Source organism: Lissotriton helveticus, chromosome 2_1 (assembly GCF_964261635.1).
Source record: "Lissotriton helveticus chromosome 2_1, aLisHel1.1, whole genome shotgun sequence".
Taxonomy (NCBI): Eukaryota; Metazoa; Chordata; class Amphibia; order Caudata; family Salamandridae; genus Lissotriton; species Lissotriton helveticus.
Window position 1 is genome coordinate 362,693,180 of NC_136059.1, and position 24,732 is coordinate 362,717,911.

Genomic DNA, 24,732 nt, shown 5'->3' on the forward strand with positions numbered 1-24,732 from the left:
GTAAAAATCTCCTCCTTCACGGCCACATCTCAGGCAATTCGGGTCCCCCGCCCTACCCATTTTGTGTAGTCGCACTATGTCAAAGTAGGTCCTATGTAAGATGTTGTATTGGATAAGCCTTAGGCGGGACTTTATGGCTACCTCTCTCGGATACATCAGGACCGTGTCCCAATCCACCGTGTCCATCTCCCCCACATCATGCTCCCACCTTCTCTTAAGGTTTGCCAGCCCATCCGGTATGTTATTCATCACAGTTCTGTATGTCAGTGAGACTGCCCTACTCGGGATCTGTTCCTGTAAGAGGCGACCCTCCAGCAGTGCATACTCAGGTAGCGTTCCCGTCAAAGTCCCTTCTGCCCGCCAAGCGTGCCGCAGCTGTGCGTATTTGTAGTATTGTGTGGGGTGTGGCCCATATTCCGCCCGTAGTGCTTGAAAGGACTTAAATTCCCCTCTTTTCATCACGTCACCCAGTGTCGATATACCTATGTCGTCCCATCTCTGGAACCCCCGCAACTTACTCAGTTCCTTCAACCAAGCACATCGTCATAGCGGTGTCTGTCTCGTCGGCTTTCGGTCCCAGCCTACATGTCTCGTCGCCCGGTCCCAGGCCTCCAGGGTGACTCTGGTGGCAGTTCGGGCTGGACTGTTCCCATGAGGCACAGGGTCAAGGCTGATTTGCATATGGCCATGTCTGACCTGGGGTGGTGTGGAGTGCAAAAAAAACGATGGATTTAGGCCCAGTACTCTGTACTGGGGTGAATGTATGGCAATGTTCTGCATTCTGTCCATCACCTGTTGTTTTTGCCTTTGTCGCCCCGAGTGGGATGGGTATGCTCAGACGTGAGTCCCATGCTCTCCACACCATTTGAGTCAAGCTATCCAGGCTGATGAAGGCTGATAGCCAGAAACCGGTCCTTGGATGCTTGATTCCGGTCCAGGAAAGACATGGCTTGGCAGTTCGGGCTGGACTGTTCCCATGAGGCACAGGGTCAAGGCTGATTTGCATATGGCCATGTCTGACCTGGGGTGGTGTGGAGTGCAAAAAAACGATGGATTTAGGCCCAGATCTCTGTACTGGGGTGAATGTATGACAATGTTCTGCATTCTGTTCATCACCTGTTGTTTTTGGCAGGAAGTAAACTACCTTTCCCTTTGCCCCCATACAGGTAGTGGGTGCATGTACGCTTTGCCATACCGTGCCTTTCTAGTGCGTAGGTGGGGTGTGTGGCAGGTGCATGTATCCAGTCATTAATAGGTGCCAGGTGTTCCGCCCAGTAGTATGCTTCAATGTTGGGCAATGAAATTCCGCCATTGTACTGATGTCTATGTAATGTCGTCAGCGCCACCCGGGGTTGCTTACCCAGCCGCAGGAAGGCCCTCAGTTCCACATTTATGTTCAGGAACACCCGTCTCGGGAGGGGAAGTACTCATTCTGGAACGCATACAGAAACCTCGGGAGCGTCATCATTTTAAACATGGCCACGCGGCCAAGGATCGTGAGAGGGAGCATCCTCCATCTGGCCGCATCCTCTGTAAAATTATGTAATATTCGCCTGATATTCCTCCCATAGGAGAGGTTCCTGTCTAATGTCACAAATACCCCGAGGTAGACAAACCCCTAGCTTGTCGTCTGTAGCCTCCCTGGTAAGGTTGGCCACTCCTCCCGACCCTGGGGATCATACAGGATAGATTTATGCCAATTGATTCGATACCCTGCTCGGGCTCCGTACCGTTCCAACTCTGCAAACAGCGCCCCTATCGTAGTGGCAGGATGCGTGATGTACAGGAGGACATCGACTGCATATAACGATATCTTTTCCTCTGCGATATCTTTCTGCCCTAGTCGGAACCCCCGGATGTCTCCATTCTGCCGGACTGAACATGCTAAGACCTCGATAGTGAGAGCGAAGAGCAGGGGTGACAGAGGACATCCCTGTCTGGTCCCCCGTTGTACGGGGAAGTCCCCGGAGAGTATGCCATTAACTCGAACTTGTGCTCTGGGGTCCGTATAAAGCAACTTTACCCATTTCCTAAATTTGGGTCCGAAACCAAACCGTACCAGCACCCCTTCTAGAAAGGGCTAGTGGACTGCATCAAACGCTTTTTCCGCGTCAAGGGACAGGAACAAATGAGGGTCTTGCCTTGCGTTCACCTCTTGAGGCCAATTATGAGTCCGTCCTAGGTTTAGTCTAGTAGGCCTATCTGGGAGAAAACCCGTTTGGTCGAGGTGGACCAGCCCCGATATCACCCGCCGTAGTCGGTGAGCTAGTATCGTCGTGAGAAGCTTCACCTCTACATTCAGAAGGGAAATAGGGCGATACAACTCACAGTCGTCTGCCGGTTTACCCTCCTTATATATCGGGATTATTGTGGCCAAACGGAGGTCTGGCGGCAACTCTCCCTCCTGTTCTGCCTCTTTGAAGAGCCCCAGAAAATGTCGGACCAGTAAGTCTGCAGTCTTTTTAACAAATTCTGCCGGGTATCCATTGGGACCAGGGGACTTCCCCGTCCGGAGCTAGGGCTTCTCTGATTTCCTCTATTGTAATGCCAGCCTCTAGGTCTCGCTGATCCTCTTCCGCCAGCGCTGGGAGCTCAATGTACGCCATGTACTGCAGTGCCTCTTCCTGTGTCCCTATATCTCTCGCTTCATAGAATCTACCGTAGTATGCGGCGAAGGTCTCTGCTATCTGGGCATCCGTCCTCACCAGGTTCCCCTGTGCATCCTTGACCTGCTCCACCCATCTTGCGTCTCTCTCCTTCCTACTGAGCCAAGCCAGCAACTTCCCTGACTTATCTCCCACATCATAGAGGCGATGCCACGTCGCCAGTGTCTGCGTCTTGGCCTCCCCCGTCACCATGTCTCTATACTGTCGCTGCAAATCCGATAGTCGCCTAAGGGTCCCCGTTGCTCTAATAAGTTGGTGCTCTCTCTCCAGTGCCATTATCTGAACTTCCAAGGACCTAGCCTCCTCCTGCAGTTTCCTCTTTTCCCCCGCTAGCCTAGTCTGTGCCCTGTTGAGCAGGACCGCCTTAAGGGCTTCCCAGAAAACCACCCGCGACGACACAGCCATCATTCTCAGCGAAAAAGACTTTCACATCTGCCCTGAGGCCTTTAAGTATGTCCGCTTTCTGAAGGTCCCAGGCCGTTAACCTCGAGGACCTACACCTCCCATCCTTACTCCCCCCACCATAGTAAGTAGGGGCGAGTGATCTGATATACCTCTCGCTTGGTACCCTGCCGTATCATTTACAGATAGCGCATGCCTAGCCATGAAGATGTAGTCCAACCTAGAGTATACCTTGTGGGCTCCCGAGAAGAACGAGTATGCACTTGTCTCGGGGTGAAGACATCTCCAAACATCTACCAGTCCTAAAGTAGTTATCGTCTTGGAGAGTAAGGTTGGGGTCTGGTCCCTAGTCCTGTCCCCTGTCCTATCAGTTGCCGGGGTCATTACGTCATTAAAGTCGCCCCCTAATACCTGGAGGGTGTCTGACGTGTTTAGAAGGATGTCCGTGACTCCCTTAAGTGTTGCTGCCTGTAGTCTTGGTGGTGCATAGGCCGAGACTATAGTATATTCCTGCCTCCCCCAGCGGCCCCTCACCCCCACGTATGTCCCCTGAGGGTCTATCCACGTCTGTGCTATCTGGAATGGTGGGTTCTTTTTAATCAATATGGCTACCCCCCTGGCGCCAGTGGTGAATCCCGCATGCGCAAGGACTTTATATTGGCCTCTAGATAAGAAGCCGCACCTGGTGCCCTGTAGGTGTGTTTCCTGTAGCAATATTACACCAGGGCCCACCCGCTTCATGTAGGCGTGAACTAACCCTCTCTTTATCTTACTACCTTGTCCGTTAACATTCCATGTTAGTATCTTCGTCCCCCTCTGAGCCTGTGGTGCCCCCATAGTATTATCCGGCATCTTGTCCTGAGTCATGATGTGCAGGTGCTTAAAATCATCCGTGGTATTAGGGCATCTAGGTCGCAGTTATATATGACCAGTCTGACATGCTGAAACTCTCCCCCCCCCATCCCCACCCCCCGCTCCCGTCCCCTACAAAAGATCGAAGCCCCGCACCCCGCCCCCCCTTTGATTCCCCAAACAAACAACTGTGCACTTCTCTCGCCCCTCCCCCCTCCGGCCAGTCCCATCATCGCAAGAGCCTGTGCTTAGGACAACCAGGTAGAAGGGATCTGTCGCCCTCCCTTAGAATACCCCCTATAGAACAATTCCTAACTTGCATGGCAAGTAAGGCATAAAAACAGAAACCACCAACTCCTGCAATTACAGACTTGAGAATAAAACGTGCACATACAATAGGAGTCAAGAGGGAAAAACAGAACTAGGACGCCCTCCACTCAGAAAGTCAACGAAACACCAAATGTCCTAGTTCTTAAGGCAATTTAATTACAAGTCTGTGAACACCACTGGTACGTCAAATAATCACCCCAGCACACCTCTAGCTCTAGAGATTGTTACGATGTCCCAGTCTATTGCCATAATAAAAGGCAGCCAAACTCTGATCAAAACATTACAGACAACACAGGACCCACATTCACGGGTCTTGGACACGTTTACGTTAAAGCTAGGTGGCACCGATGATGAGAACAGGGCCATCCTGGTGAGTACCAACCAGGGGTCCCATTGGTGGTGCGGCCGTGAGGTGCTACCTAGCTATTCACACATTTTTTCGTCGTCCTCTTTGGTGAATATGGGTCCTGTGTTGTCTGTAATGTTTCGATCAGAGTTTGGCTGCCTTTTATTATGGCAATAGACTGGGACATCGTAACAATCTCTAGAGCTAGAGGTGTGCTGGGGTGATTATTTGACGTACCAGTGGTGTTCACAGACTTGTAATTAAATTGCCTTAAGAACTAGGACATTTGGTGTTTCGTCGAGAATAAAACGTGCCAATGAGCAAGAATACTATAGGTATAGGGGGTGGAATAACTTGCGTGCCTCCCGGCTAAGAGCCTGCATCGTGTCCGTCCAGTCCGCCCCAAGTTCAAGAGTGTGAGTCCTGAAGTTCATCCTGTGAGGTTCCCGCCTCCTTGGCGGGTTCCTGCTCCATCTCATTGATTGCCGCCACTAGAGGGTGTAGTGACTGGGCCTCCACTTCCTCCCCCTCCGATGAATTGCCACCAGTATCGTCCTCTCCTTCCGAACGTGCGGGCCTTGCAAGACAGCGAAATCTTGAGCCTGCCTGAACTCCCAATGTTGGGGATGCCGAGTTCCGTCTCCTCCGACTGTTCGTGTTTTGTACCGGGTAAGGCGTTGTCACCACCCTCCTGCTGTCTCTCACTCTTCTCTGCCTTTGCTTCTTCGGTAGTCCCCACTGGGCCCCAGCGGAGGCCTCCTCCGTCACCGTCCTTCGTGATTCCACCTCCATTCTCCGTAGGGGGAGGGCGCTCTTTCAGCCACTGCCACGCGTCGTCCAGATGCGGAAAGAAGTACGTCTTTTCCTTGTACATACCTTCAATTTCGCTGGGAAGAGCAAAATGTACTGAATATGCAGATCCCGTCGCTTGGCCTTTATCGTGTCAAATGAGCGTCTCACTTCTGTACCTCCTGGCTATAATCCGGAAAAATCATGATCTGCGTGTTCTCTAGCCGGATCTCCCCGAGTTTTCTGGCTTCTCGTAATATCAGATCCCAATCTGCAAAGTTCAGGAAGTGGGCTATGACTGGCCTTGGTCTCGCCCCCTCCGGTGGCCTCGCCAGGAGCGCCCGATGTGCCCTTTTAATCACGAAGCAATTGGAAAATGTCATTTTTGGGAAAGTCTTCACCAGCCAGGAGTGCAGGAAGCCCGTCATGTTGGCCCCTTCAATTCCTTCTCTGAAACCCATGAAGCGCAGGTTATTGCGGCGGGCCCTGTTTTCTGCATCATTCACCTTCCACTGGAGCTGCTTATGCATGGCCTGTAGCTCTGCCACATCTTTCTTCAGGCTATGGATGACGTCTTCGGCCTCCCCCAGCCTCGTTTCGGCCGTGGTCACCCTCTCCGTCAGATTACGGGCCCACCTCTCCAATTTTGAACTCCAAGGTGGCACAGGACGCCTGTATGTCGTCTCTGGAGGCTTGTATAGTTTCCATCAGGAGAGCCGTGTCCGAGCGCGGTCCCGGAAGCTCCGTCCCTGGTCCGGAGGGGGGGGGGGGGCGCTGCGTAACGATCCAGGGTCCCCTGACGAGGGGTCCTGGGGATTGCCTCCTTCTTGCCCATCTTGCGTGTCCCAACGGCCCAGGTATCAGCCGAGGCCCCTCCGCGTCAGTCCCCACCTCCGTCGCTCCGTCTCTCAGGCCCCGGTCCCTGTCCCGGTACCTGTCAGCCTGGCTTAGGTGCTTTACTCCCAATCCGTGCACTCGCGGAATTTGCTCACTCCAGGCTGCCTCGGTGGGGGGGTAAGGGGGGACTTACTTACCGCTACTGGGGCCGGTGCGTTATAGGATGTCCTGTCGTCGGCCTCCCAACTGAGATCGGGCCTCCGCTTGGCCCCGGGCTCTCATCTCTGCCTCCAGGCCCAGGGTTGAGTTTGTGCTCCACTTCCCTGGATCCACCCCGGTGACTGTCTCTCCGAGTTCAGCACCTGTTGAGCTGCTCTGCGTGTTGCCCCAATGTGTAGCGATGTGAGCCCGTCAGGCAGGGCGGAACAATATGGGGTCCCTCGTGTGTAAGTTGCAGTCCGCTAGTCCTCTCTCCACCTCTCAGGCCCAAGCACTGCAATTGCCTGCTGCCTCCCCACTGGGTTCGAGGGAACCGCACCACCCGCTCACTCCGGGTCCCACTCCGGCTCAAAGTCGGCGCCTCCTGTACAGCGCGCTTCCTCTCCTGGCACCCTGGGGCACAAGACTTCAGACTGGCTCTCCGACCGCCCAGGCAGGGCGCCGGCGTACCTCTCCATCGCCAGTTGCGGCCGCCTCCCCCGGGCCTCCCCCTCAGGCTCTCGCCGCCTCCGTAGCCGACCTTCGCGTCGCAGCCCTCGTGGAGCCCTCAGAGGCTCCGGTAGTATCACACTCGGACCCTGGAGGCCCACAGCAGAGTCTTGGGGCACTAGTCCGCTCGGGCAGCACCGCTTGCCTTCCTCTGCGGCTTCTCGCACTGCTACCCCGCCCCGGTCACTGCTTCAGGGCGCCGCCATCTTAGGGCGCTTTCCACAGCGGATGGGATCGCCTCACGTTTTCTTTCAGGGGATGCAGTTCTGCCGTATATCGGGCACTTTCACCCGCTCTCAAGTTGGGACGGCACCTTTAAAGTTCCCTTAGCGCCAAAAACGGGGCCACTGGACTACATTTAATTCGTCGGCTCGCCGGAGCTACAGAGGCTCCCGACTCACTCGGCCATGCTGTTGGCCACGCCCCTACGTGCCGAATCTTGTATGATAGATCACACTGTCAAATATTTATTTAATCACGATGTCAATAAAAAAAATTTAAAGCAGTAAAAAAAGGATAAACTTGCATTTAGTGTCACCTGTAACCATTTTGATGAGTATGTGGCAGCTATCCCATTGCGCATCAAATACATCAGACACCCAATTTAAATCTTTTTTTTCTTGCTCTTAGCAGATGTAGACCTATCACATAAGGCTCAGACCCAATCAAGTTCTCTGTATTAATTTGCACATCCTTTGCCAGGTTGGCGCTTATATTTTCCGGTGTGTACGGTACCATGGCTTTTTCAAAACTCTCCAACTGTCCTCCTGCTATGACCAGATAGGGCTCCTTTAAATCTCATGCCAACTGTTTAGAGTAGGAAAGAGGGTTACTGGTTGAGGGGTTTGAAACTCTGCTCAAGCAGCAACTACAATTCTTGTCAGGGTGAAAGAAACACAAGCAAACCCCAAATGACCCTGTGCTTAATCCTCTAGCAGCTTAGCACAAATCAGTCAGGGTTAATTGCGAGGCAATGTGTAAAGTATTTATGCAGTATTTCAAACAGCAATAAAGTGAAAAAACATGTGAAAAATCCCACACAAACCTAGGAAAATAGAGTAAAATGTAATAAAATTTTAAAAATGTTATACCAAAATGACAAAAATCCACTAAGTAGAGCTAGAGATATGCAATTTTAAAGATTTAAGTGAAAAGGTAGCTCTCGACCTAAGGCAAAGTCACAAGGTCAGGCCGACTGCAATGGAGCTCAGGCCGGATACAGGGACCAATTTACGCTCTCTGAACAAAGTACCTTACGTCCTTTGCGCGCTGTGTTGTTTTGCAAGGTTTTGCGTCGTTCTGGCATCTTTTCTGATGAAGCTGTGTGGCAAGGCTGTGCAGTGCTTTGCATCGCTCTTGGTTCCAGTGAGCTATGCGACGAAGCTTGGTGCTTGTGCGTCAGTTCCAATGAGGCTGGCAGCTGTGGGCCGAGGCCGATTCACATTGGTTCTGATGGGGACCACCGCTGGGCTGGCAGAGCACCTTTACCACCACTTCCTAGGGTCCAAGACTGGTGAGGCACCACTTGAGGGGTTAGGAATCACAGCAGGCAGAGTCTAGGTGCAGGGTTCAAGATGGTTTGAACCTTTTCTGTCCCTGAGGCTCTGATCAGGAGACCAGCCAACTAGCCTTTGGAGTCACAGTCCTGGGTTCAGGATGCAGGCCCAGTCCTTCTCACTCAAGCAACAGACTATTATGCCATCCACAAGAGATCACTCTATTGCCATTGCAGCCTGTGTCAGTTGGTGCTAGCAACACTTATAATAGATATAAGTTTGATTATATCTGAGTTCAAAACACTTAAAGAATATAAGTCATCCTTAAGGCAGGCTGTTCAATCCTGAAGGCAGGGTTCTTGGTTATAAGCGTGTGGGTGTCCCTGCATGAGCAGGACACCACTAGAAACCCTGGAGTTGATTCTCTAAATTTCAGTGCGGTCAACCATTTTGGGTTACCCATCTGTCATTACGCGATGGCTAACTATATAGTGGCTGTGCCGAACCTGGGCATGTTTGGTATCAAACTAGTTGGAATTATACCCCAACATCATTACCGGTGTTGGTGGTATGTTCCATGCACTGGTGGGCTCCACCAGGAAGCCCCCAGTACTCCCGGTAACAGCCTTCCAGAGTCTGCCAGCAAGCTAGTGATGCTGCCAACCACAGACACGATTCTGCCCTCCTCCTGCTACTGAGCTGAGCTCGAGCTGGGTAAGGTAGAACAATAGGTTTCCTGTTGCAGGAGGTGAGACCACCTCCCAGACAGGACTTAGTGAAATGGGATGGGGACAGTTGCCAGCGGCACCAGACTGCTTTGAAAGGCACATTTGGTGGCGTCCTTGCATACTTGAGTTTGAGCCAGTTCGGGAACCCCGTGGCTCCCGCTCTTGCATGAAACTGGACATAGGACATTTGAGTATCCTCCCCACTACCTAGCCCCTCCTCTGGGAGGGACCCCAGAGTCATCCTAACCCCTTTCTTAGTGTATACAAGTGATTACCCATGCGTGGGTCCTCTAATTCGTCGTGGGACAAGACTTAAGCCTGAAAACTGCATCACTCTTTGACTGTCTGGAAACTTGGACTTCGCTGGACTTTGCCTGGAACCGAGACTGCATCAAGGAAGACTCCTGCTGGTCCTGGTCTCGCTGTTCTGCCGGTCTTCTTCGTCGTCTGTGTCTGTGCTTCTTCCAGGATCTTTAACAGACCTGTGGGCATCAAGGACCCCTCCCACAAGTAATCTCCCTTGGAATAAAGGAGTCACTCACCTGCATCTGCAGGCAGCGCAGCGAAGCTGACTGGTCTGCTGCTCCTGATGTCCCACAGACTACGAAAGGCTCAGCACCACAGGTGGTGGTTCTGCAACTCCCTCGAGACCTGACCTGTCCTCTCTGCAATTTTGAGGCCAGTATCAGTCGTCGGAACCGCTTGGACCGAACCCCTTTGCACCGCGTTGACTTGCCGTTGCCATATCTTTATTGGCTCTGCTCTCCAGAGAACTTCGGGCTATAAGAAGCTCCAGCATCTCTTCCTGCCAAGATCTTCATCATCACCACATCCTCTGCACCATGAGCCTTCATCTTTGGTGAGCTGCTCGAGGTCCTCTTGCGACTCCAATGCCTCTGGCCTGTGGGTCCTCTCGAGGTTCTAATCCTGCTTCAGGGGGCACCCCTGCTTGCTCCTGGCCTGCTTTGACTCTCCTGCACTTGGTAAGTTCCTGGGACGTTGCTGCTTCCAACGTTGCTCCTTCATCGTTTTCCACTCCTGTTGCAGCGGTCAAGGCTTGTTGGTGCTCCTGCAGGACACCGACCCCCTGGTTCTCGACTTTGAACGTGGGACAGCTCATGCAAGGCTCCTGGTCTTCCTCAGTGTAGCCTGGTCCTCACAGCTGCAGCAACAAGGTCACTGTCATCACTCCTGCATCTTAAGACTTAGATGGCCATTGCTCTTCCGTGGCTCCTGGTCACCTCCAAGCAGCATAAACTCTGTCTCCTCTGCTTGCAGGTTCTTCTCTTCTAGAATCCACCCTTGGATTCCACCGGACTCTTGCACCTTCTTCGCCAGTGGCATCTTTACTGAAATCCTCCATTGTGGTCTACGGCGATTTTTGATGTCACATTGCACCTAGCTTCCTTGGTGTAGGTATCCTGGTTCCTGGGGTATCCACGGGTGGGGTGACTCTCCAACCTTCTGTCTTCTCTGGGGTTTCTTCAGGGTCCACTGGGAAGGATCGTTCTTAAAAACTGCAACCAGGACTTTCCCGTTGACTACTATTGAGTACACAGCTGTATTTCCACTCTGCACACAGCCTCTGTGGGGTTCTTGGGTACTTACCTTGGATGGTTCCTTGTGTCCCCAGCTCTTCTGGGTCTCGTGGACCAAGTCCCAATTTCGGTTGCAGTTCGCATTCCACTTTTTTGCTGTATGGGTTAGTCTCCCCCTGGAGACCACTGTGTATTGTGCTTACTTACCTCTTCCGCAAAGTGTTCTTGTTTTTTTGTGTTTATATCTCAGTGTAGGAAATATACCAATGTGTTAGTGAGTGTTGTGTAATAAATTGACATTTTATAACTACAGTGTGTGGTTCTCTTTCGCTTAACCTATACTACATGATTAGATCTGGTAAAACAATCTGCTATACACTCCTTCTGGATAAGCCTGAATGCTGCTCTCCACAGCCACCACTTAGAGAGCTTTCTAAGGTTGCCTAAGACCACTAAAATCACCATAAGGGCTGTCTGGATTAGTGCAAGGTGTGCATCATATACTAAGCCAGCCTTCTACAGTCCTAAACATAGGTCAAGAATTCAGTTAGCTCTTATTTTCTGTCAGAGAGCTACCCTTGCAGGCATTTGGGTTGCATCTTTTACTGATAATAAACCTGTGCTGTATTGGAGTGCAGACTGCTCATGTCCTGCTTTGTGGGCTAACCTTTGGCCTCCTTATGACCAGTGTCACGGCCTGGTAGGAGTGAAAATCCGCTGGGGCATTAGCTCTGAGAACTCCTAATGGCAACTACTGGGTTTTCTGGTTAAAAGTGAGAACCAGTAGAGCTGTTGGAAAGGTTTATGCTGCTGGAGTTGGCTCAGTAGTTAACCCCTTCCATGCTCATGACGAGCTCTGCTCGTCATGCAGTACACTGCTTGTGTGCTCATGACGAGCTGAGCTCGTCATGAACAATGGTAAATATGCATCTGCAGCACAGCAGATAAATATGTGCAGCATCCATGTGGTTAAGTAAGCAAAAGGAGGAGATAATGGACGGAGTGCTGAAACTTTTCAGACTCTCACCCTCAGTCACAGATCTGGGTTGAATCCATCATCATTCTTTACCTCACTTCGCCACCTCAGTTCAGACCCAGCTATATGGAAATCAGTCTTGACCCTGTGCTTCATGGGAACAGTCCAGCCCGAACTGCCAAGCCAGGTCTTCCCTGAACTGGAAACAAGCATCCTGGGACCGGTTTCTGGGTAACACCCTTCATCAGCCAGGCTAGCTTGAATCCAGTGGCATAGTGAGCAAGGAGCCCACTGTAGGCATACTCTGCCAACTTGTGTTTGCTCAGTAGTTAAGTTACGGTAATGGATCCCCAAGGGCGTCTTGTTAGGGCACCTCCAATATGAGATGCTCCAAATATTTGTTAGCAATCAACAACATGAATTTCTTAGTATAACACAAGTTTGATCAAGCTATAACCATCTAATTCCTGCTTTCGACTTTAGGTTTACTAAAATAGAACACATTGTCAACGTTTTAAAGAATTAAAACCCACAGCTCGTCTGTATGATCCTGTCTCAGGCTTGTTGTTGAATGCATACAGCTTTGGCTGGTCCAGTACAAAACTGTTTAGAAAATCAGTCACTACCCTTTATGGAACATAACCTACACCCAGCCAATCCCAGAAACTGTTGCACTTTGAAGTTAGTCATTTTGAGTAATCTGTTAGAAAAAAGCTGTGGCAGTAGAATGAGAGAGGAATATAAATCCACTTCTACTAGGTAGTTATTATTCGGATTTGCATCCAGATCTCGGAACTGAAAAGACACTGCTTGACATTACTGATTGAAATCACAAGCAAAGCACAGGAGGGTCACCTTGAAATGCTAGTCCTGCTGGACTTGTCAATGGCTTTTGATACCATAGTCTAATCCGCACTTTTGGGCAGCAAGATTTCATTGACAGGGTATTCAGGTCTTCCTGGAACAGGCTGTAATTCCTAGAAACTCAGACCAAAACAGTCAAGAGTGGCTTTTCTGTACCCTCCAGCACCAACCTGATATATGTAGTTCTTCAGGAGCCCCTCTTGGTACCATGAGTTTAATTTGTATAATGTTTTTATTCTTTATCATTCAGAATCTCATATCAGTTCCATGCAGATGAGATCTTATTCATTTAGATGTGCTGGAGGGTTAACTAACACTACTACAGTTCTATCTGGAATAGGTTAGGAGATGGATGAGGAGAAGTAGGAAATGGCTTCTAAGAGTAGAAAGCAGTGAAGTTCTGTTGATGTGATCAAAAGACCAGATCAAAAATTGTAGGTTTAGTATCGGAGCCTCCAGTTAGTGGGAGAAAAATAAATGTTAGAGTGGCTCTAGATGGACACACAACTATGCACACACAAATTAGCATTATAATAAGTAGGGTTTCCCCTACCATCTCCTTGCTGGAAAAAGAATAGATTATGTTTCACCTACACTGAGACCAATTCATATGGGGCCCCATGATAGTTCCAGGCTGTATCTACGGGTGACTAATAAGCGTTGCCTTAAAATGCAGGTGGTTTAAAATTGAGGACTACTTTGCTTGGAAGTCGAAAAAAGGATCCAATTTACATGGGTCCAACAAATCTGCTTGAAAATATTGATCATCTTCAAAATACCTAAGTTATGTGTAAACTTGTTGGTGCAGCCCATTTTGAAAGTGCATAGGCTCTCCTGTTTAACCTTTAGTGTTGGAATATACACCCCCAAAAGAGCAAAGAGAGGTCCTTCTTAATGCTTGACACAACTCCGTGTACGTTGTCTGTTATGCTTTGATGAAGCAGTCATTAAATGTTCCTTTCTGTGAAATCCACCCTATAGGACAGACTGCTGCTTTAGTCCAGATGATAAATTGATTGTAACGGGTACATCAGTTAAGAAAAACGCAGGCAATGGGAAACTGCTCTTTTTTGAGCGAGATACGTTCAAGAAGGTTTATGAAATAGAAGTCAAGGATTCGGTGAGTACTTTATTTTTTATTGCAAATCTGAACTAATGTAATGCAAAGTGTTATCTTTGTCTTATTACACACACTTCTATCACCAAAGAATTCAGTTTGTCTGTGATCACTTCTAATACCCCACCATGCGCACATTGAGATACATTTATAAGCCACGAGTTTGCAGTTGGAATTTCTTGTCAACCTCCACCTGTTGTTTTATTGTTAAAACGCAATGTGCCTTAATCTCTAGTTTTTAAACATACAAGTTATTTTCTAAAAGCGTATGAACTCTAACTGAGATGTGCCACATGTATTTTTTCATTATTTTGGATTGTTTTTATTTTTTGTGTTTGTTTGATTTTTTAGCACTGTCTGAAGACGAATTTGTTTGTCTTTTTTTAATATTATTAGACTACCCAGCTTTTAGTAGTTTTCACGTAGATCTAATTTCATGTTACATTAAAGAGCAGTTGGTTGAGAAGATGGCTGTGTCTTATTGAAGCTACTGCACTGTTTCCCCCTGGCCTGCTTGCGTTGAGAGTGACTGCACACTGATGTGTTGTGATGCTAAATCTGATGGGGAGGCTGGTGAGCCCATAATTTGGTGTGGGAGCTCTATCCCTAGAGTCTCTACAGACACTTTGGATCCTGAGACTGTTCCACTTCCTGGGGCACTAATGGAGGAGCGGTGTGGTGGGTGTAGCTGGAGGGCTATCCTCAGACAGTTATGGCCTTCCTTATAAACAGCATCTGCTGAAAATTTAGCGGTGGTTGTATGGTGGAGCTGTCAAGAGAATGTTTCACACCTGCTGGAGAACCTGCTTTCTGACCTGAATTTTGGTGACCCAGTCTGCTGGTTTGGTAAGACCCCAGGGGGAGCTGAAGGAAAACTGAGAAAGGGGTTGTCAGCGGGACTTGTGCTTGGGGTCGAAAAAGCACTACCCACCTCTAGCAAAGCTCAGATGTGGTGGCTAGTGAGTAAAAGGTAGTAGAGTCTGATAGTATGTGTGCATGGGTTGCAGAACAAGCATTGGGTTTGGGACTCTGTTGTGGAAAGCATTTGGCTTGGACCCACAGGCAGAAACAACCGTGGCAGGGAAAAAGGGTAAACTGAGTTATTCAAGCCATGGTCCTCTCATTCAGCTCAGGCTCATAATGAATACAAGTGAAGGGCATCTAGAAGGAGTTGGGCCATAGGAGCTTTAAAGGGGTGAATGGTTTCCATCACGTTGATCCAAGCCCCGACTTACCAGATTGATGTGGCATTGGTCCTTACAGTGGGGAGTAGAACCCGTTTTCTAAACATACTGAGAGAAGGAAAGACACTCATGAGTCTTCATTAAAAGAGTCCAAATAATTCCAGAATAGGAGATCATAATTTGAGATCTGTACCAATTTGAGAAAGACTAGGCTCATGAAATGCAGAATAAACTGAAATATTGATCCCTTGAGACCAAAATGATCAGATGGGGAGCATCATACCCTAGAGATTATCCATTGAGGTAACAGGTAAATAACCCAGTGGGACAGTACTAAGAGAGCCACGAACAGGGAACTGATCCCGATTGTTGTTACTAGGATTAAAGAATTCATGTGTCGGGCATCAAATGCTCCTTTTCTCTGACTTTCGCTCATAGACTTTTGATATTCGAAGTCATAAAATAACTTTAACCTCACCCAGTAAGACTTAGTGCGCTATAAAGATAAACATGTATTTACTCAAAATGGTCGCTAAAGCCTTATGGAGGGCTTTAAGGGAGATTGCACTTGGTCTGCTGCTTAAATATGCTACTTTGTTGATAACCCATAGATTAACATACCTTTACTGGGGGAGGGATAGGTGTCAAGCTGCAAATTAAAGTATGCCTTGACTAAGCCAATAAGTGTTTTCTTTGATGTGCTAATGAATGCAAATACACAAGTTTACAAATGGGCACAGACTGCAGAGTGCAGAGCCATAGAAAGATAGCTATTTGTCTATTTATTTATTTATTCAGAAAAGTTATTCCACAGAAGAAACTTAAGACCACAAACAAAGTGTATAAAGACATAAATATATTAAAAGATTAAAATAATTTTAATAAATCAGTATTCGCCAATAGTTACTAAAAGAATTGGTGAATCATTAAAATGCAAGAAAAGATCCTAAAAATCAGGTGATAGCAGATATTCACGATAGGTGGATTTAACACTAAATAAAGTGCTTCCTTGTATGTTATTATTAAATGTTTGGAGATTGCCAGTACAATGAATGTTCTTTGTCTCTGAAAGACCTGGACAAAAAACAAGATTTGATTCACATCCTGTTTCTGGACACCACAAAATTGACAACCTGGATGAAAATAGATACATTCCCTTTTGATCCATTTTTTTTCACAGACTGGCATTTGACCAAACTTAAATGAGTGCCTTTAGATTTGGGCCTTACCTGCAGGGCTGAACAGGAACTACAGTTTGTATCTAAGCCAATTCTGACTTCAGAAGCACTACCCTGCGCTCATGCCCCGCAGCCTTTGCTTTCCTGATCGGCCCTTAAGCTCCCAAGCAGCCCTGAGCCCTCCCCTCACATCTACACAGGACCTTAAGTTTGTGGAGGGAACCCCAAGACAGACCCCTCCATTTTGTAGCCCCAGCTTCTTTGAGCCCTGAACAGCCCAGTGAGCAAAGAAGATAGTAAGAACATAGACTTTGTGCTGTGTATTTTCAAACTTTAAAGCTGCTCTGTTCCTCTATACGTGAATGTTTAAATGCATCTCCTGGTTTTCCTCTGTACTATGCACTCGTTTTTGGCTAGAAATAGTGATGTGTTTAATTGCAAGAAAAGTAGTATTAATTTGGTGGCTGTAGATTTGAGCTTCATCTGCAGAGTTGAACCAGAACTACAAAAGAATGGATTGTATCCAAGGAGAATCTGACTTTAAGAGCACCTCACTGTATCCCTGCACACCAGTCTGTGCTTAAGGTCACATGCCCCTTATATAATTTCTTACTGTTTGTTGCATCTGTGCTGCTCTGACTGGCTCCTAGGGCTAGGGTTTCTATTGGACTTAGGGTTACATGCCTGATTGGCTTATAGGGCTAGTGCTGTGATCTATTGCATTTAGGGCTTAGGAGCTAGGGCTTAGGGTTTGAATTCTGATTGAATTATAGGGCTAGGGTTTCTATTGGACCTAGGGCTTAAGGTTGGGTGTTTGATTGGTGACTATGGTTAGGACTGAGATTGGTTGAAATGGCCAGGTGTCCCATTGGTGGAGAAGTGTGGCTCAATGGTTAGAGCGACAGACCCTGATGCAGAGGTCTAGCCCGGGACCAGGGTTCAATTCCCCGCCTCGGCGGGTCTTGGGCTCAAAAAAATCCATGGACCTGACAATTCTCGCCTCGGTGCCTATTCCAATCATGGAGTCCCACTCTGCAACTCTGGGCAATAGCTTGCTTAATCTCCACAACGGCCCCCACAATGCTAAGGATGCCTGGCCTCCACCTTGGGGGTGCCCAGGAGTGGACACCTCACAGGGAAAGCCAGGATGGGTTCCACAGCGGTATTCGTACAAGCGCCTTGATACCCTTGCGGGTGAGTAGTGCGCTATACAAGTATCAATTTACATTACATTACATTACATTGGTCCTAGGGCTTAGGTCTGGGTTACCTGACTTAGGGCTATTTAACCTTAGGGCTCAGGACATCAAATCCTAGGTGTGTAGGCTAAGAACGAGAGGACAAAGGCAGTTGCCTGTTTGGCCCTAAGATGCCAAGGGTGGTCGCCTGTTTGGGCCAGTTCGGGTAGGGTTGGGCCTAGAGCCAGAAATGCTGCCCTGTTTGCCATTTGCCAGCCACCACCTTAACCCATCCACATCCAGAAACATTATACATACTCTCCCCAAATGCACACTACTCATTTACAAAAAACAAACCCTGTCCACACTACAGTGTCTCAACAACCAGAACAAAAACCCACAAAGTACCTCTATCCACCCTTCAACTCCTACTACCACACAATGGAACCTTCACTCTCACACAAAACACAACTCTGTTCTGTACCACTATCAAATCCACACATCACCAACATAATACAAACCCACATTGTACATGTTCATGCAAAGCTCCAACTCTACCTTCAAATTACTCCGAATAGACCCTTTTCCATCCCCACCAATCGAATACTCAACCTTCTCTCATATCAACCACCACCAACACACTCCTCCGTCTACCAAAAACACACAACCAAGCAATCCTTCCACTCCATCCAACATATTACCTCTTCCTAATACCAAATATAACACAAACACTCAAAACCCCTGTCCATGTCTTCGCATACACCACATATGTCCTCCTCCAACGCACATCACCACCCCCTTTACCACTCACCTTCCACTTAACAACAGTACTTTACATTCAGATCATTCACAGAAATTCCAAACATCAGTATCTAATCCCACTACTCCATATAAACAAAACATAACACACACAGCAGCACATAAAAATAACAAACATGCACACACAACGTCATAATATATTGCACTCCACCCTCAAGATAAAAAATACAGATCCTAAACCATTTTTACTCCCAAATCTTCTATCTTCAACAAGCAAACAAATTCACTCCACCACCAAAACAGAAATCTGTAGACTGCCTGCTAATAAATGCTCGATCACTTTATACAAACCAGCACCACATCTAAAACCTACTCCCTGACACACAACCTTACTCTTCATTAGTGAATTGTGGTTGTGAGGTGACATGGCTCCAGTGTTGCATGAAGCCGTTCCTCCAGGCTATCAAATTGTCACGCAAAGTCGCATAGACAAAAGAGGAGGTGAACTAGCTGTTTTATTCAAGGAAACAATAAATCTCACCAAAGCTGACACAATTTCCTTACAAGGTTGTGAGGCCCTCATGACCAGATACAACCCTACACCAAGTTCCTCCTTCTTTACAGACCACCATCTAGCAATGCAACATTCCGGAACACGTTTCTAGACTCCGTTTCAAACCTTATGACACTGCATCCAACTTATGCATTATTGGTGACCAAAACATATGGTTTTGCAAACCCAATATGCCCCATTAAAGAACTATCATCACTGGTCTAGACAGGCTGAACCTGCATCTTGTTGTCCACAAACCCACACACATCGCTGGACACATCCTAGATATAATTTTTGCATATCCAGAATTATTTACTTTTCAAAGGATTACTTCAGTCAAAGGGTGAGACAACCATCTGTTAGCTTTCCAACACAAAACACCACAAATCAACATACCTATGGCTACATTGTATGCATCCACTTACTGGCCGTGGAACAAACACAATTTTGAATACTTAGAAATACATCTAACTTCCAACACAGATCTTGACACAATAAATTCCATTCAAAAACATTGAGTGGCGCCAGGAAGCGTTTGATATCCTAATACCACTAGGAACAACAAAACAGGACAAAACTAAACAAGAACGTTCGAGGAATACAGAACTTAAAAAGATAAAACAACAAATTTAAAAGCTGCAATGCACTTCGCTCAAAACAAATAACTATCAAGACAACTTTACCTACACAAATTTAAAAGGATGTACAATACAGCAATAAAAAAAGATAAAAACAAATGTACTATTCAGACAGAATTCAATATGCTAAATACAAAAATAAAGAATTTTATAAAATTCCCGCAGAATTTCATAAACTTAAATGCATCAGAAGGAACTCATCCCATTTCTCAAGAATTTACTAACAAACTGGCAAATCCTTTCACAACCAAAGCAGACATGTTGGACTCCTATTTAAAGCAAAGGAAAACCACCAGCACTAATCCATTACCAACATTCCCCCCCAGGAGTAGGCTATCACAGCCTCTGTATTCCTTAAAACTACTATCACAATTTGAATACATTGAGCTGGTCAAAGCAAGCAAGCCAGCCGGTTACCCTTCTGAGCCTTGTTCACCACAAATCTCCAAGGTAATTCTTTTAGTTACCTCTGCTGCCACACCAGTAAGAAAACTCATCAATAATTCACTAACTACAGGAATCTTTCCATAAGACTTTAAAAAGGCATAGGGGTGCCCATTATTAAAGAAAACAAATCTGGACCCGCATGATCCACATAACTACAGACGAATTACAGATGGACATTTCCTGGGCAAACTGATTGAAAGATTAGCATTTGGCCATTGGTCACAGTTCATTGAAGAAAAGGCCTTACTTTCCGACTTCCAAACAGGATTGAGCACATGAAGAGGCACTGAATCTGCCCTCATCGCAATCTGGGATGACCTTAAAATCACAGTAGATCAGATTGGGTCGCTGCACTACTTTTCTTGGACCTTTCAGCTGCCTTCAATCTAGTTAACCATGATACTCTAATCCAAAGACTACGAAACCAGCATAGAGGGGACTGCTCTTGACTGGATCACTTCCTACCTCAAAAATAGGACAAATGTCATCCATAATCCCCCTTTCACACCCAAACCGTACTTCATACAAGCAGGGTTCCATAAAGGCTTTATCATCTCACCCCTGCTTTTCAACATCTACTTCAAGTCATTACTGCTAATGATAAATCAATTTCAGCTCACATGCTATAACTATGCAGATGATACACAAATACTTCTTAAACTGGAGAGCCCCAATGGCATTGTAAACTCAAAAATCTTCAGTTGCCTCAGAGTTGTTGAGCAGTGGATAGCATATAGCCCCCTCAAATTGAATGCTTCCAAAGCAGAAATACTCACATATTGTAATTAAAAGAATTATGACTCACTCTGCGCCTAGGACCACCTCCTAAAGTATCTAAGGAGTTAAGAAATCTTGGAATTACCATGGACTCCAAATTATTAATGAATGCCTAAGTGGACAAGTTAGCAAGATCAAGCTTGAGTATCATGAAAACTCTGTGGCGGATCTTCCCACCCCTTGCAGTTCCACACAAGATCCAGACTACTATCCCTCTTGCACTGTCTAAACTTGATCACACCAATGGTCTCTACCACGTATCATCTTTAACAACTATGAAAAAACTACAACAAATTCAGAACTCTGCTGCTATACTACTCCTACATGTAGAGCCACAAACCCACGTCTCTCTTGCCTTGAGGGCCCTACATTAGTTACCTGTTGCCAGACGATTCACATTCAACCTGCTTTGTATCACCCCCAAAGCAATACATGGAACAGGACCACTTTTTCTCAGGAATAAAATCACCAAATACATCCAACAAAGGAATCTCCACTCAAGATTGGCACCTCGTCTCAAAACCCCATCATAAAAGGAAAAAACAGTGGGTGGTATATCTTTCCCTGTTCAAGGAGCCAAACTACTGAATTCATTACTCCCAAACATTAGAGCCACAGATAATTATCTTATCTTCAGATGACTACTCTTTCCTACATTACCACCACACTCCAATGCAAATGCACATCTTATGCCTGTACATGTAAATATGTATAATTTAATTATATGTATGTGTTTATATGTGTCTTTCTTTGTACAAAAACATGTACTACTTGTGGTTTAAAAATATATAGATATTTTTTAGATCTGCTTAACAAATTAATTTATTACTTAAGGTTAAAAAAAATGTATATACATTATTTTAGGCTTAAAATGTATATAGGCCATTGCATAGTTATATAAGTTATTTGATTAGATGCTAATGGATCTCTGTTTATTTTAGTTATCACAATATGTAAATAGCCTATAGGTGCTTCACCAATGAAATATTGAGGGAAACATACAATAAAGAAAAAAATATATATTCATACAAATACACAAATACATTTGTTTTAGGTACGGCAACACCTGAAAGCCTACATTTCCAACCATCTAGCCATATTTGCAAATATGGAACTTCATGCAATACAATTTTATATCTCTTTATTTTTTTCCTTTATACATGTAAATACCCTTTCTATAAAGTTATGTCCCTATATATTTTATTACTTTACTCCTACTGTAGGAAGGAAGAAAAATAACTCAACTTCCTCCAGTGCACTACTCAGTCTCATCCGGCACCTCTCTCAATATATCCTCTACCTCCACTATGACTCATCCCAAACCTACTGTCTCATACTGTAACCATTTCAATATATCTTCTACCTCCACTCTCTGACTCATCTCAAACCTCATTCTAATACTATGACCTCCCTAAGATCCTTTCTTGACTCTTCCCTCCTCCACTCACCCCAAATCTCACTGTACAACTATGATCTCCTAATAACCCTTTATTAGGTCGAGCCTAGCGGCAGCGCGCAAGCACTTCTCGCTCTGCAAGGCATGCTGTAATAGAGTATGCAGTGGAAGCCCCGTTCACTCTCTGCCCATATTTGTTAATGAATTGTGTCATTGTGTTTCTTAAATGCTGGCTTCTGTTCGTTAATAGGCTTGTTAGTCCCTCCTTGGTACCACCTTGTCTTCATTTGTAACCTCTCATGGTGACTGGCCCTTTTACTTCCTTTGTTACACTGTGCCTTTTATTTAGTCTGTAAGCACTACTTTATTTCATGGTTTCTCCTAATGCAGGCACAACATGTTTTCCTGCAACATTCAGGCTTTCTTTTGTTAATTAACAATACACTGTCACTAAGTAACCCCGCTGGAATCCTGCCATATTTTTCCCAATTTGCTAATCGTGAAAAATGCTGTCACTGTGTTTTCAGTGTTCTAGGGGACTGAACCCACCACATGTTGTAAAATGCGATACTTAAAACAAATACAAAAGCATAATTTCTTTGAATACTTTATTAGCAAAAAACACACAGTATGTAAACATGCATAATGATGACAGAATTTGTATTCACTATAACTATTACGCAAAAGAGGTTTCCTCAAAAATCCTGGCTTACGCCAGCTGGATGGCATGACGCAATTGATAGCGTGACGCTTTGGCATAGTTAAAAGAATCCATTTAATTTTTTTATCTTGATCCTGAGAGAGTAGCTGAAGTATTTCTCGCAGCAGCTCCGAGGCGGAACTGTGCCAGTAACTTCTCAGGCGATCGCACATTCTCGCATGTCAGGAAGGATAACCGGTGGCTCTTAAGTCATAATGTGCTTTGGTCACTGGAGGACACCAATTGCTTGGCCTAGCGTGATTTCCGTGGTCAAGAACGAAAGATGCTGTAGTAGGATGAAAACAGGTGGGAGATAAGAAATCGCATAGTTACATTCGTCAATTAGCAGAAAAAGAACACATAAAACCTATTTGTACCAAAAGGATGCATATGTAATTGACGTAGCTCTGCAAGTGTAACATTAAGATCATTTGGATGTGGTGTAAAACCAGTCAAAAAGGCCACGTGGCCCCATTGACTGATAAGGGGCCTAAACGGAGTACAGGAACAGGGTGAGGAAGTGCGCCATTAAACCATATGGTATGCTCCCAGGTCATCATCGGAACTTCAAGTAATCAATAAGGACGATAATTTGACGGAATCGCGGCCGCAGTATATTCATGAAACAAATTATCATACCCATCCTCAGCTGGAAATGTAACTCAAGAATAGAAAACCTCGAAGCGGTAAGCTGCATCCGCCTCGACTATAAAGATAAAAGGCGCTCCCGCATTAGGATTTCCGTGTTGAGTCAAATGGCATGTGACCGCAGCGCTATTAGGAGCCGCAATAGCGATCCCCATAACAACAAGAAACCAGAGAAATCAGTAGAGCCGTAGCGCAAAAACCAGGTCAGAAAGAGAAACAATACCTTTTAAATCTCAACCTATAAAAACACAAATATAGGAGGTTAACCCTCACACCACGGACGTCTCTAGAAACCGGTGTGAAGGGATTTTGGACAAGCATAAGCACTACCCAGGGGTCCCGTGAAAAATTACCAGACCAATTGTTGGTGGCGCCATGTTGCAGGAATTCTGCGCCGGAAATGGGACATTGGTGCATAGGGACTGAGTTGTCCCACCACCTTAGTACCCACAAACCCAGGACCGACAAGCTATAGTGTCTCGTTTGTCTTCCTACTCACTTCCAGAGAAACAAATGATTAGACACCTCAGAACACAACACTCCCAGATCTCTCAGGAATCGCGGTAACAAGACACACCATTTTGCTCACTGTCTTGTACTCGTCCACAATAAGATCTGACCGAGACACAAAACTGTTAAAAATATTTATTCTAACTAACATGCCCTAACATGCAGTATACGTGCCGCAACAAGCAGGAAAATGCATAATACAAATATTGTCAGCACAGCAGTCAATCCATAAATCATGAAGAGAGATGTGATCATAAAAAGACAATGGAGAAAGGACTATAGTGCCTAATCTCCCTCCCCTTGCTAAGAAGAAGTATTATTATAAAGAAGAAGATCTCTGGTCTTTGTCAGCAGACCCCATTCCTTAGCCTATAGATCGTAGGTCTACATCATGGGTGCTCTTCTCCCTGAAAATGTCCCTCTCCAAAACAAAATGTGCGTCACCTATTCGTGAACCCCACTAAAAACCCAAGTAGGCTGTCCAAACAGCTGCTTCAGTATGTTTTGGCTAAGGGCTAAGGACTGGCCAGAACAAAATAAAAGGGGGCATTGTTGTTCGACCTTGCACATAATTTTCAGTCAAAATCCCAGGAACATGCAAAGACCGAACACAGCCGTGAATTCTCATGTGAAAGCAGTCTTTGAAAATATTTCAGAAAATAAAGACGTGTAGTAACGTGTGCAAAGCAAGCTGCAACGATCTCATACTAAGTTAGTGAAAAACGACAATGTCCCTTTCGGCCACAAGGTGACTGGCGGTGGTAAACTGTGCTACGGAACCTACTGCAGGTAGGAGTCTGGTCAGACTAAAGCCCGCCAACAGAGACCCAATTCACTGAGATCACAGTGTTTGGGTGACAAAGGAGCTGTGCCCTAATGCCAGAGAAGCCGACTTTAGAACTGCTGAACCAGGTTTGAGCCCTGGCATTAATCCTGTGATTATTGGTAAATCCGCTAATCGTTCCGTGCCTAAAAAAAAGAATCTGAACTTGTGTAATGTAATTGGGTGCTCATGTAAAAAACTGTAATGTCCTTTCAAAAAACCAAGACTGATCTGTGTTTTTGCGCCAGGTGCACGCACAGTGTGTTTGGACGTAAGGACAGGGAGCAGTCCA

General features: G+C 46.2%; 1 protein-coding gene across 1 annotated transcript in view; it reads left to right on the top strand.

Annotated features, from left to right (window-relative positions):
• Nucleotides 1-24,732, top strand: part of WDR70 (WD repeat domain 70) — a 1,775,496-nt gene that overhangs the window by 1,223,955 nt on the left and 526,809 nt on the right. Inside the window, exon 12 of the mRNA XM_078674977.1 lies at nucleotides 13,514-13,652. Coding sequence (XP_078531103.1) covers nucleotides 13,514-13,652 — 139 coding nt within the window. The remainder of the gene's footprint in view (nucleotides 1-13,513; nucleotides 13,653-24,732) is intronic.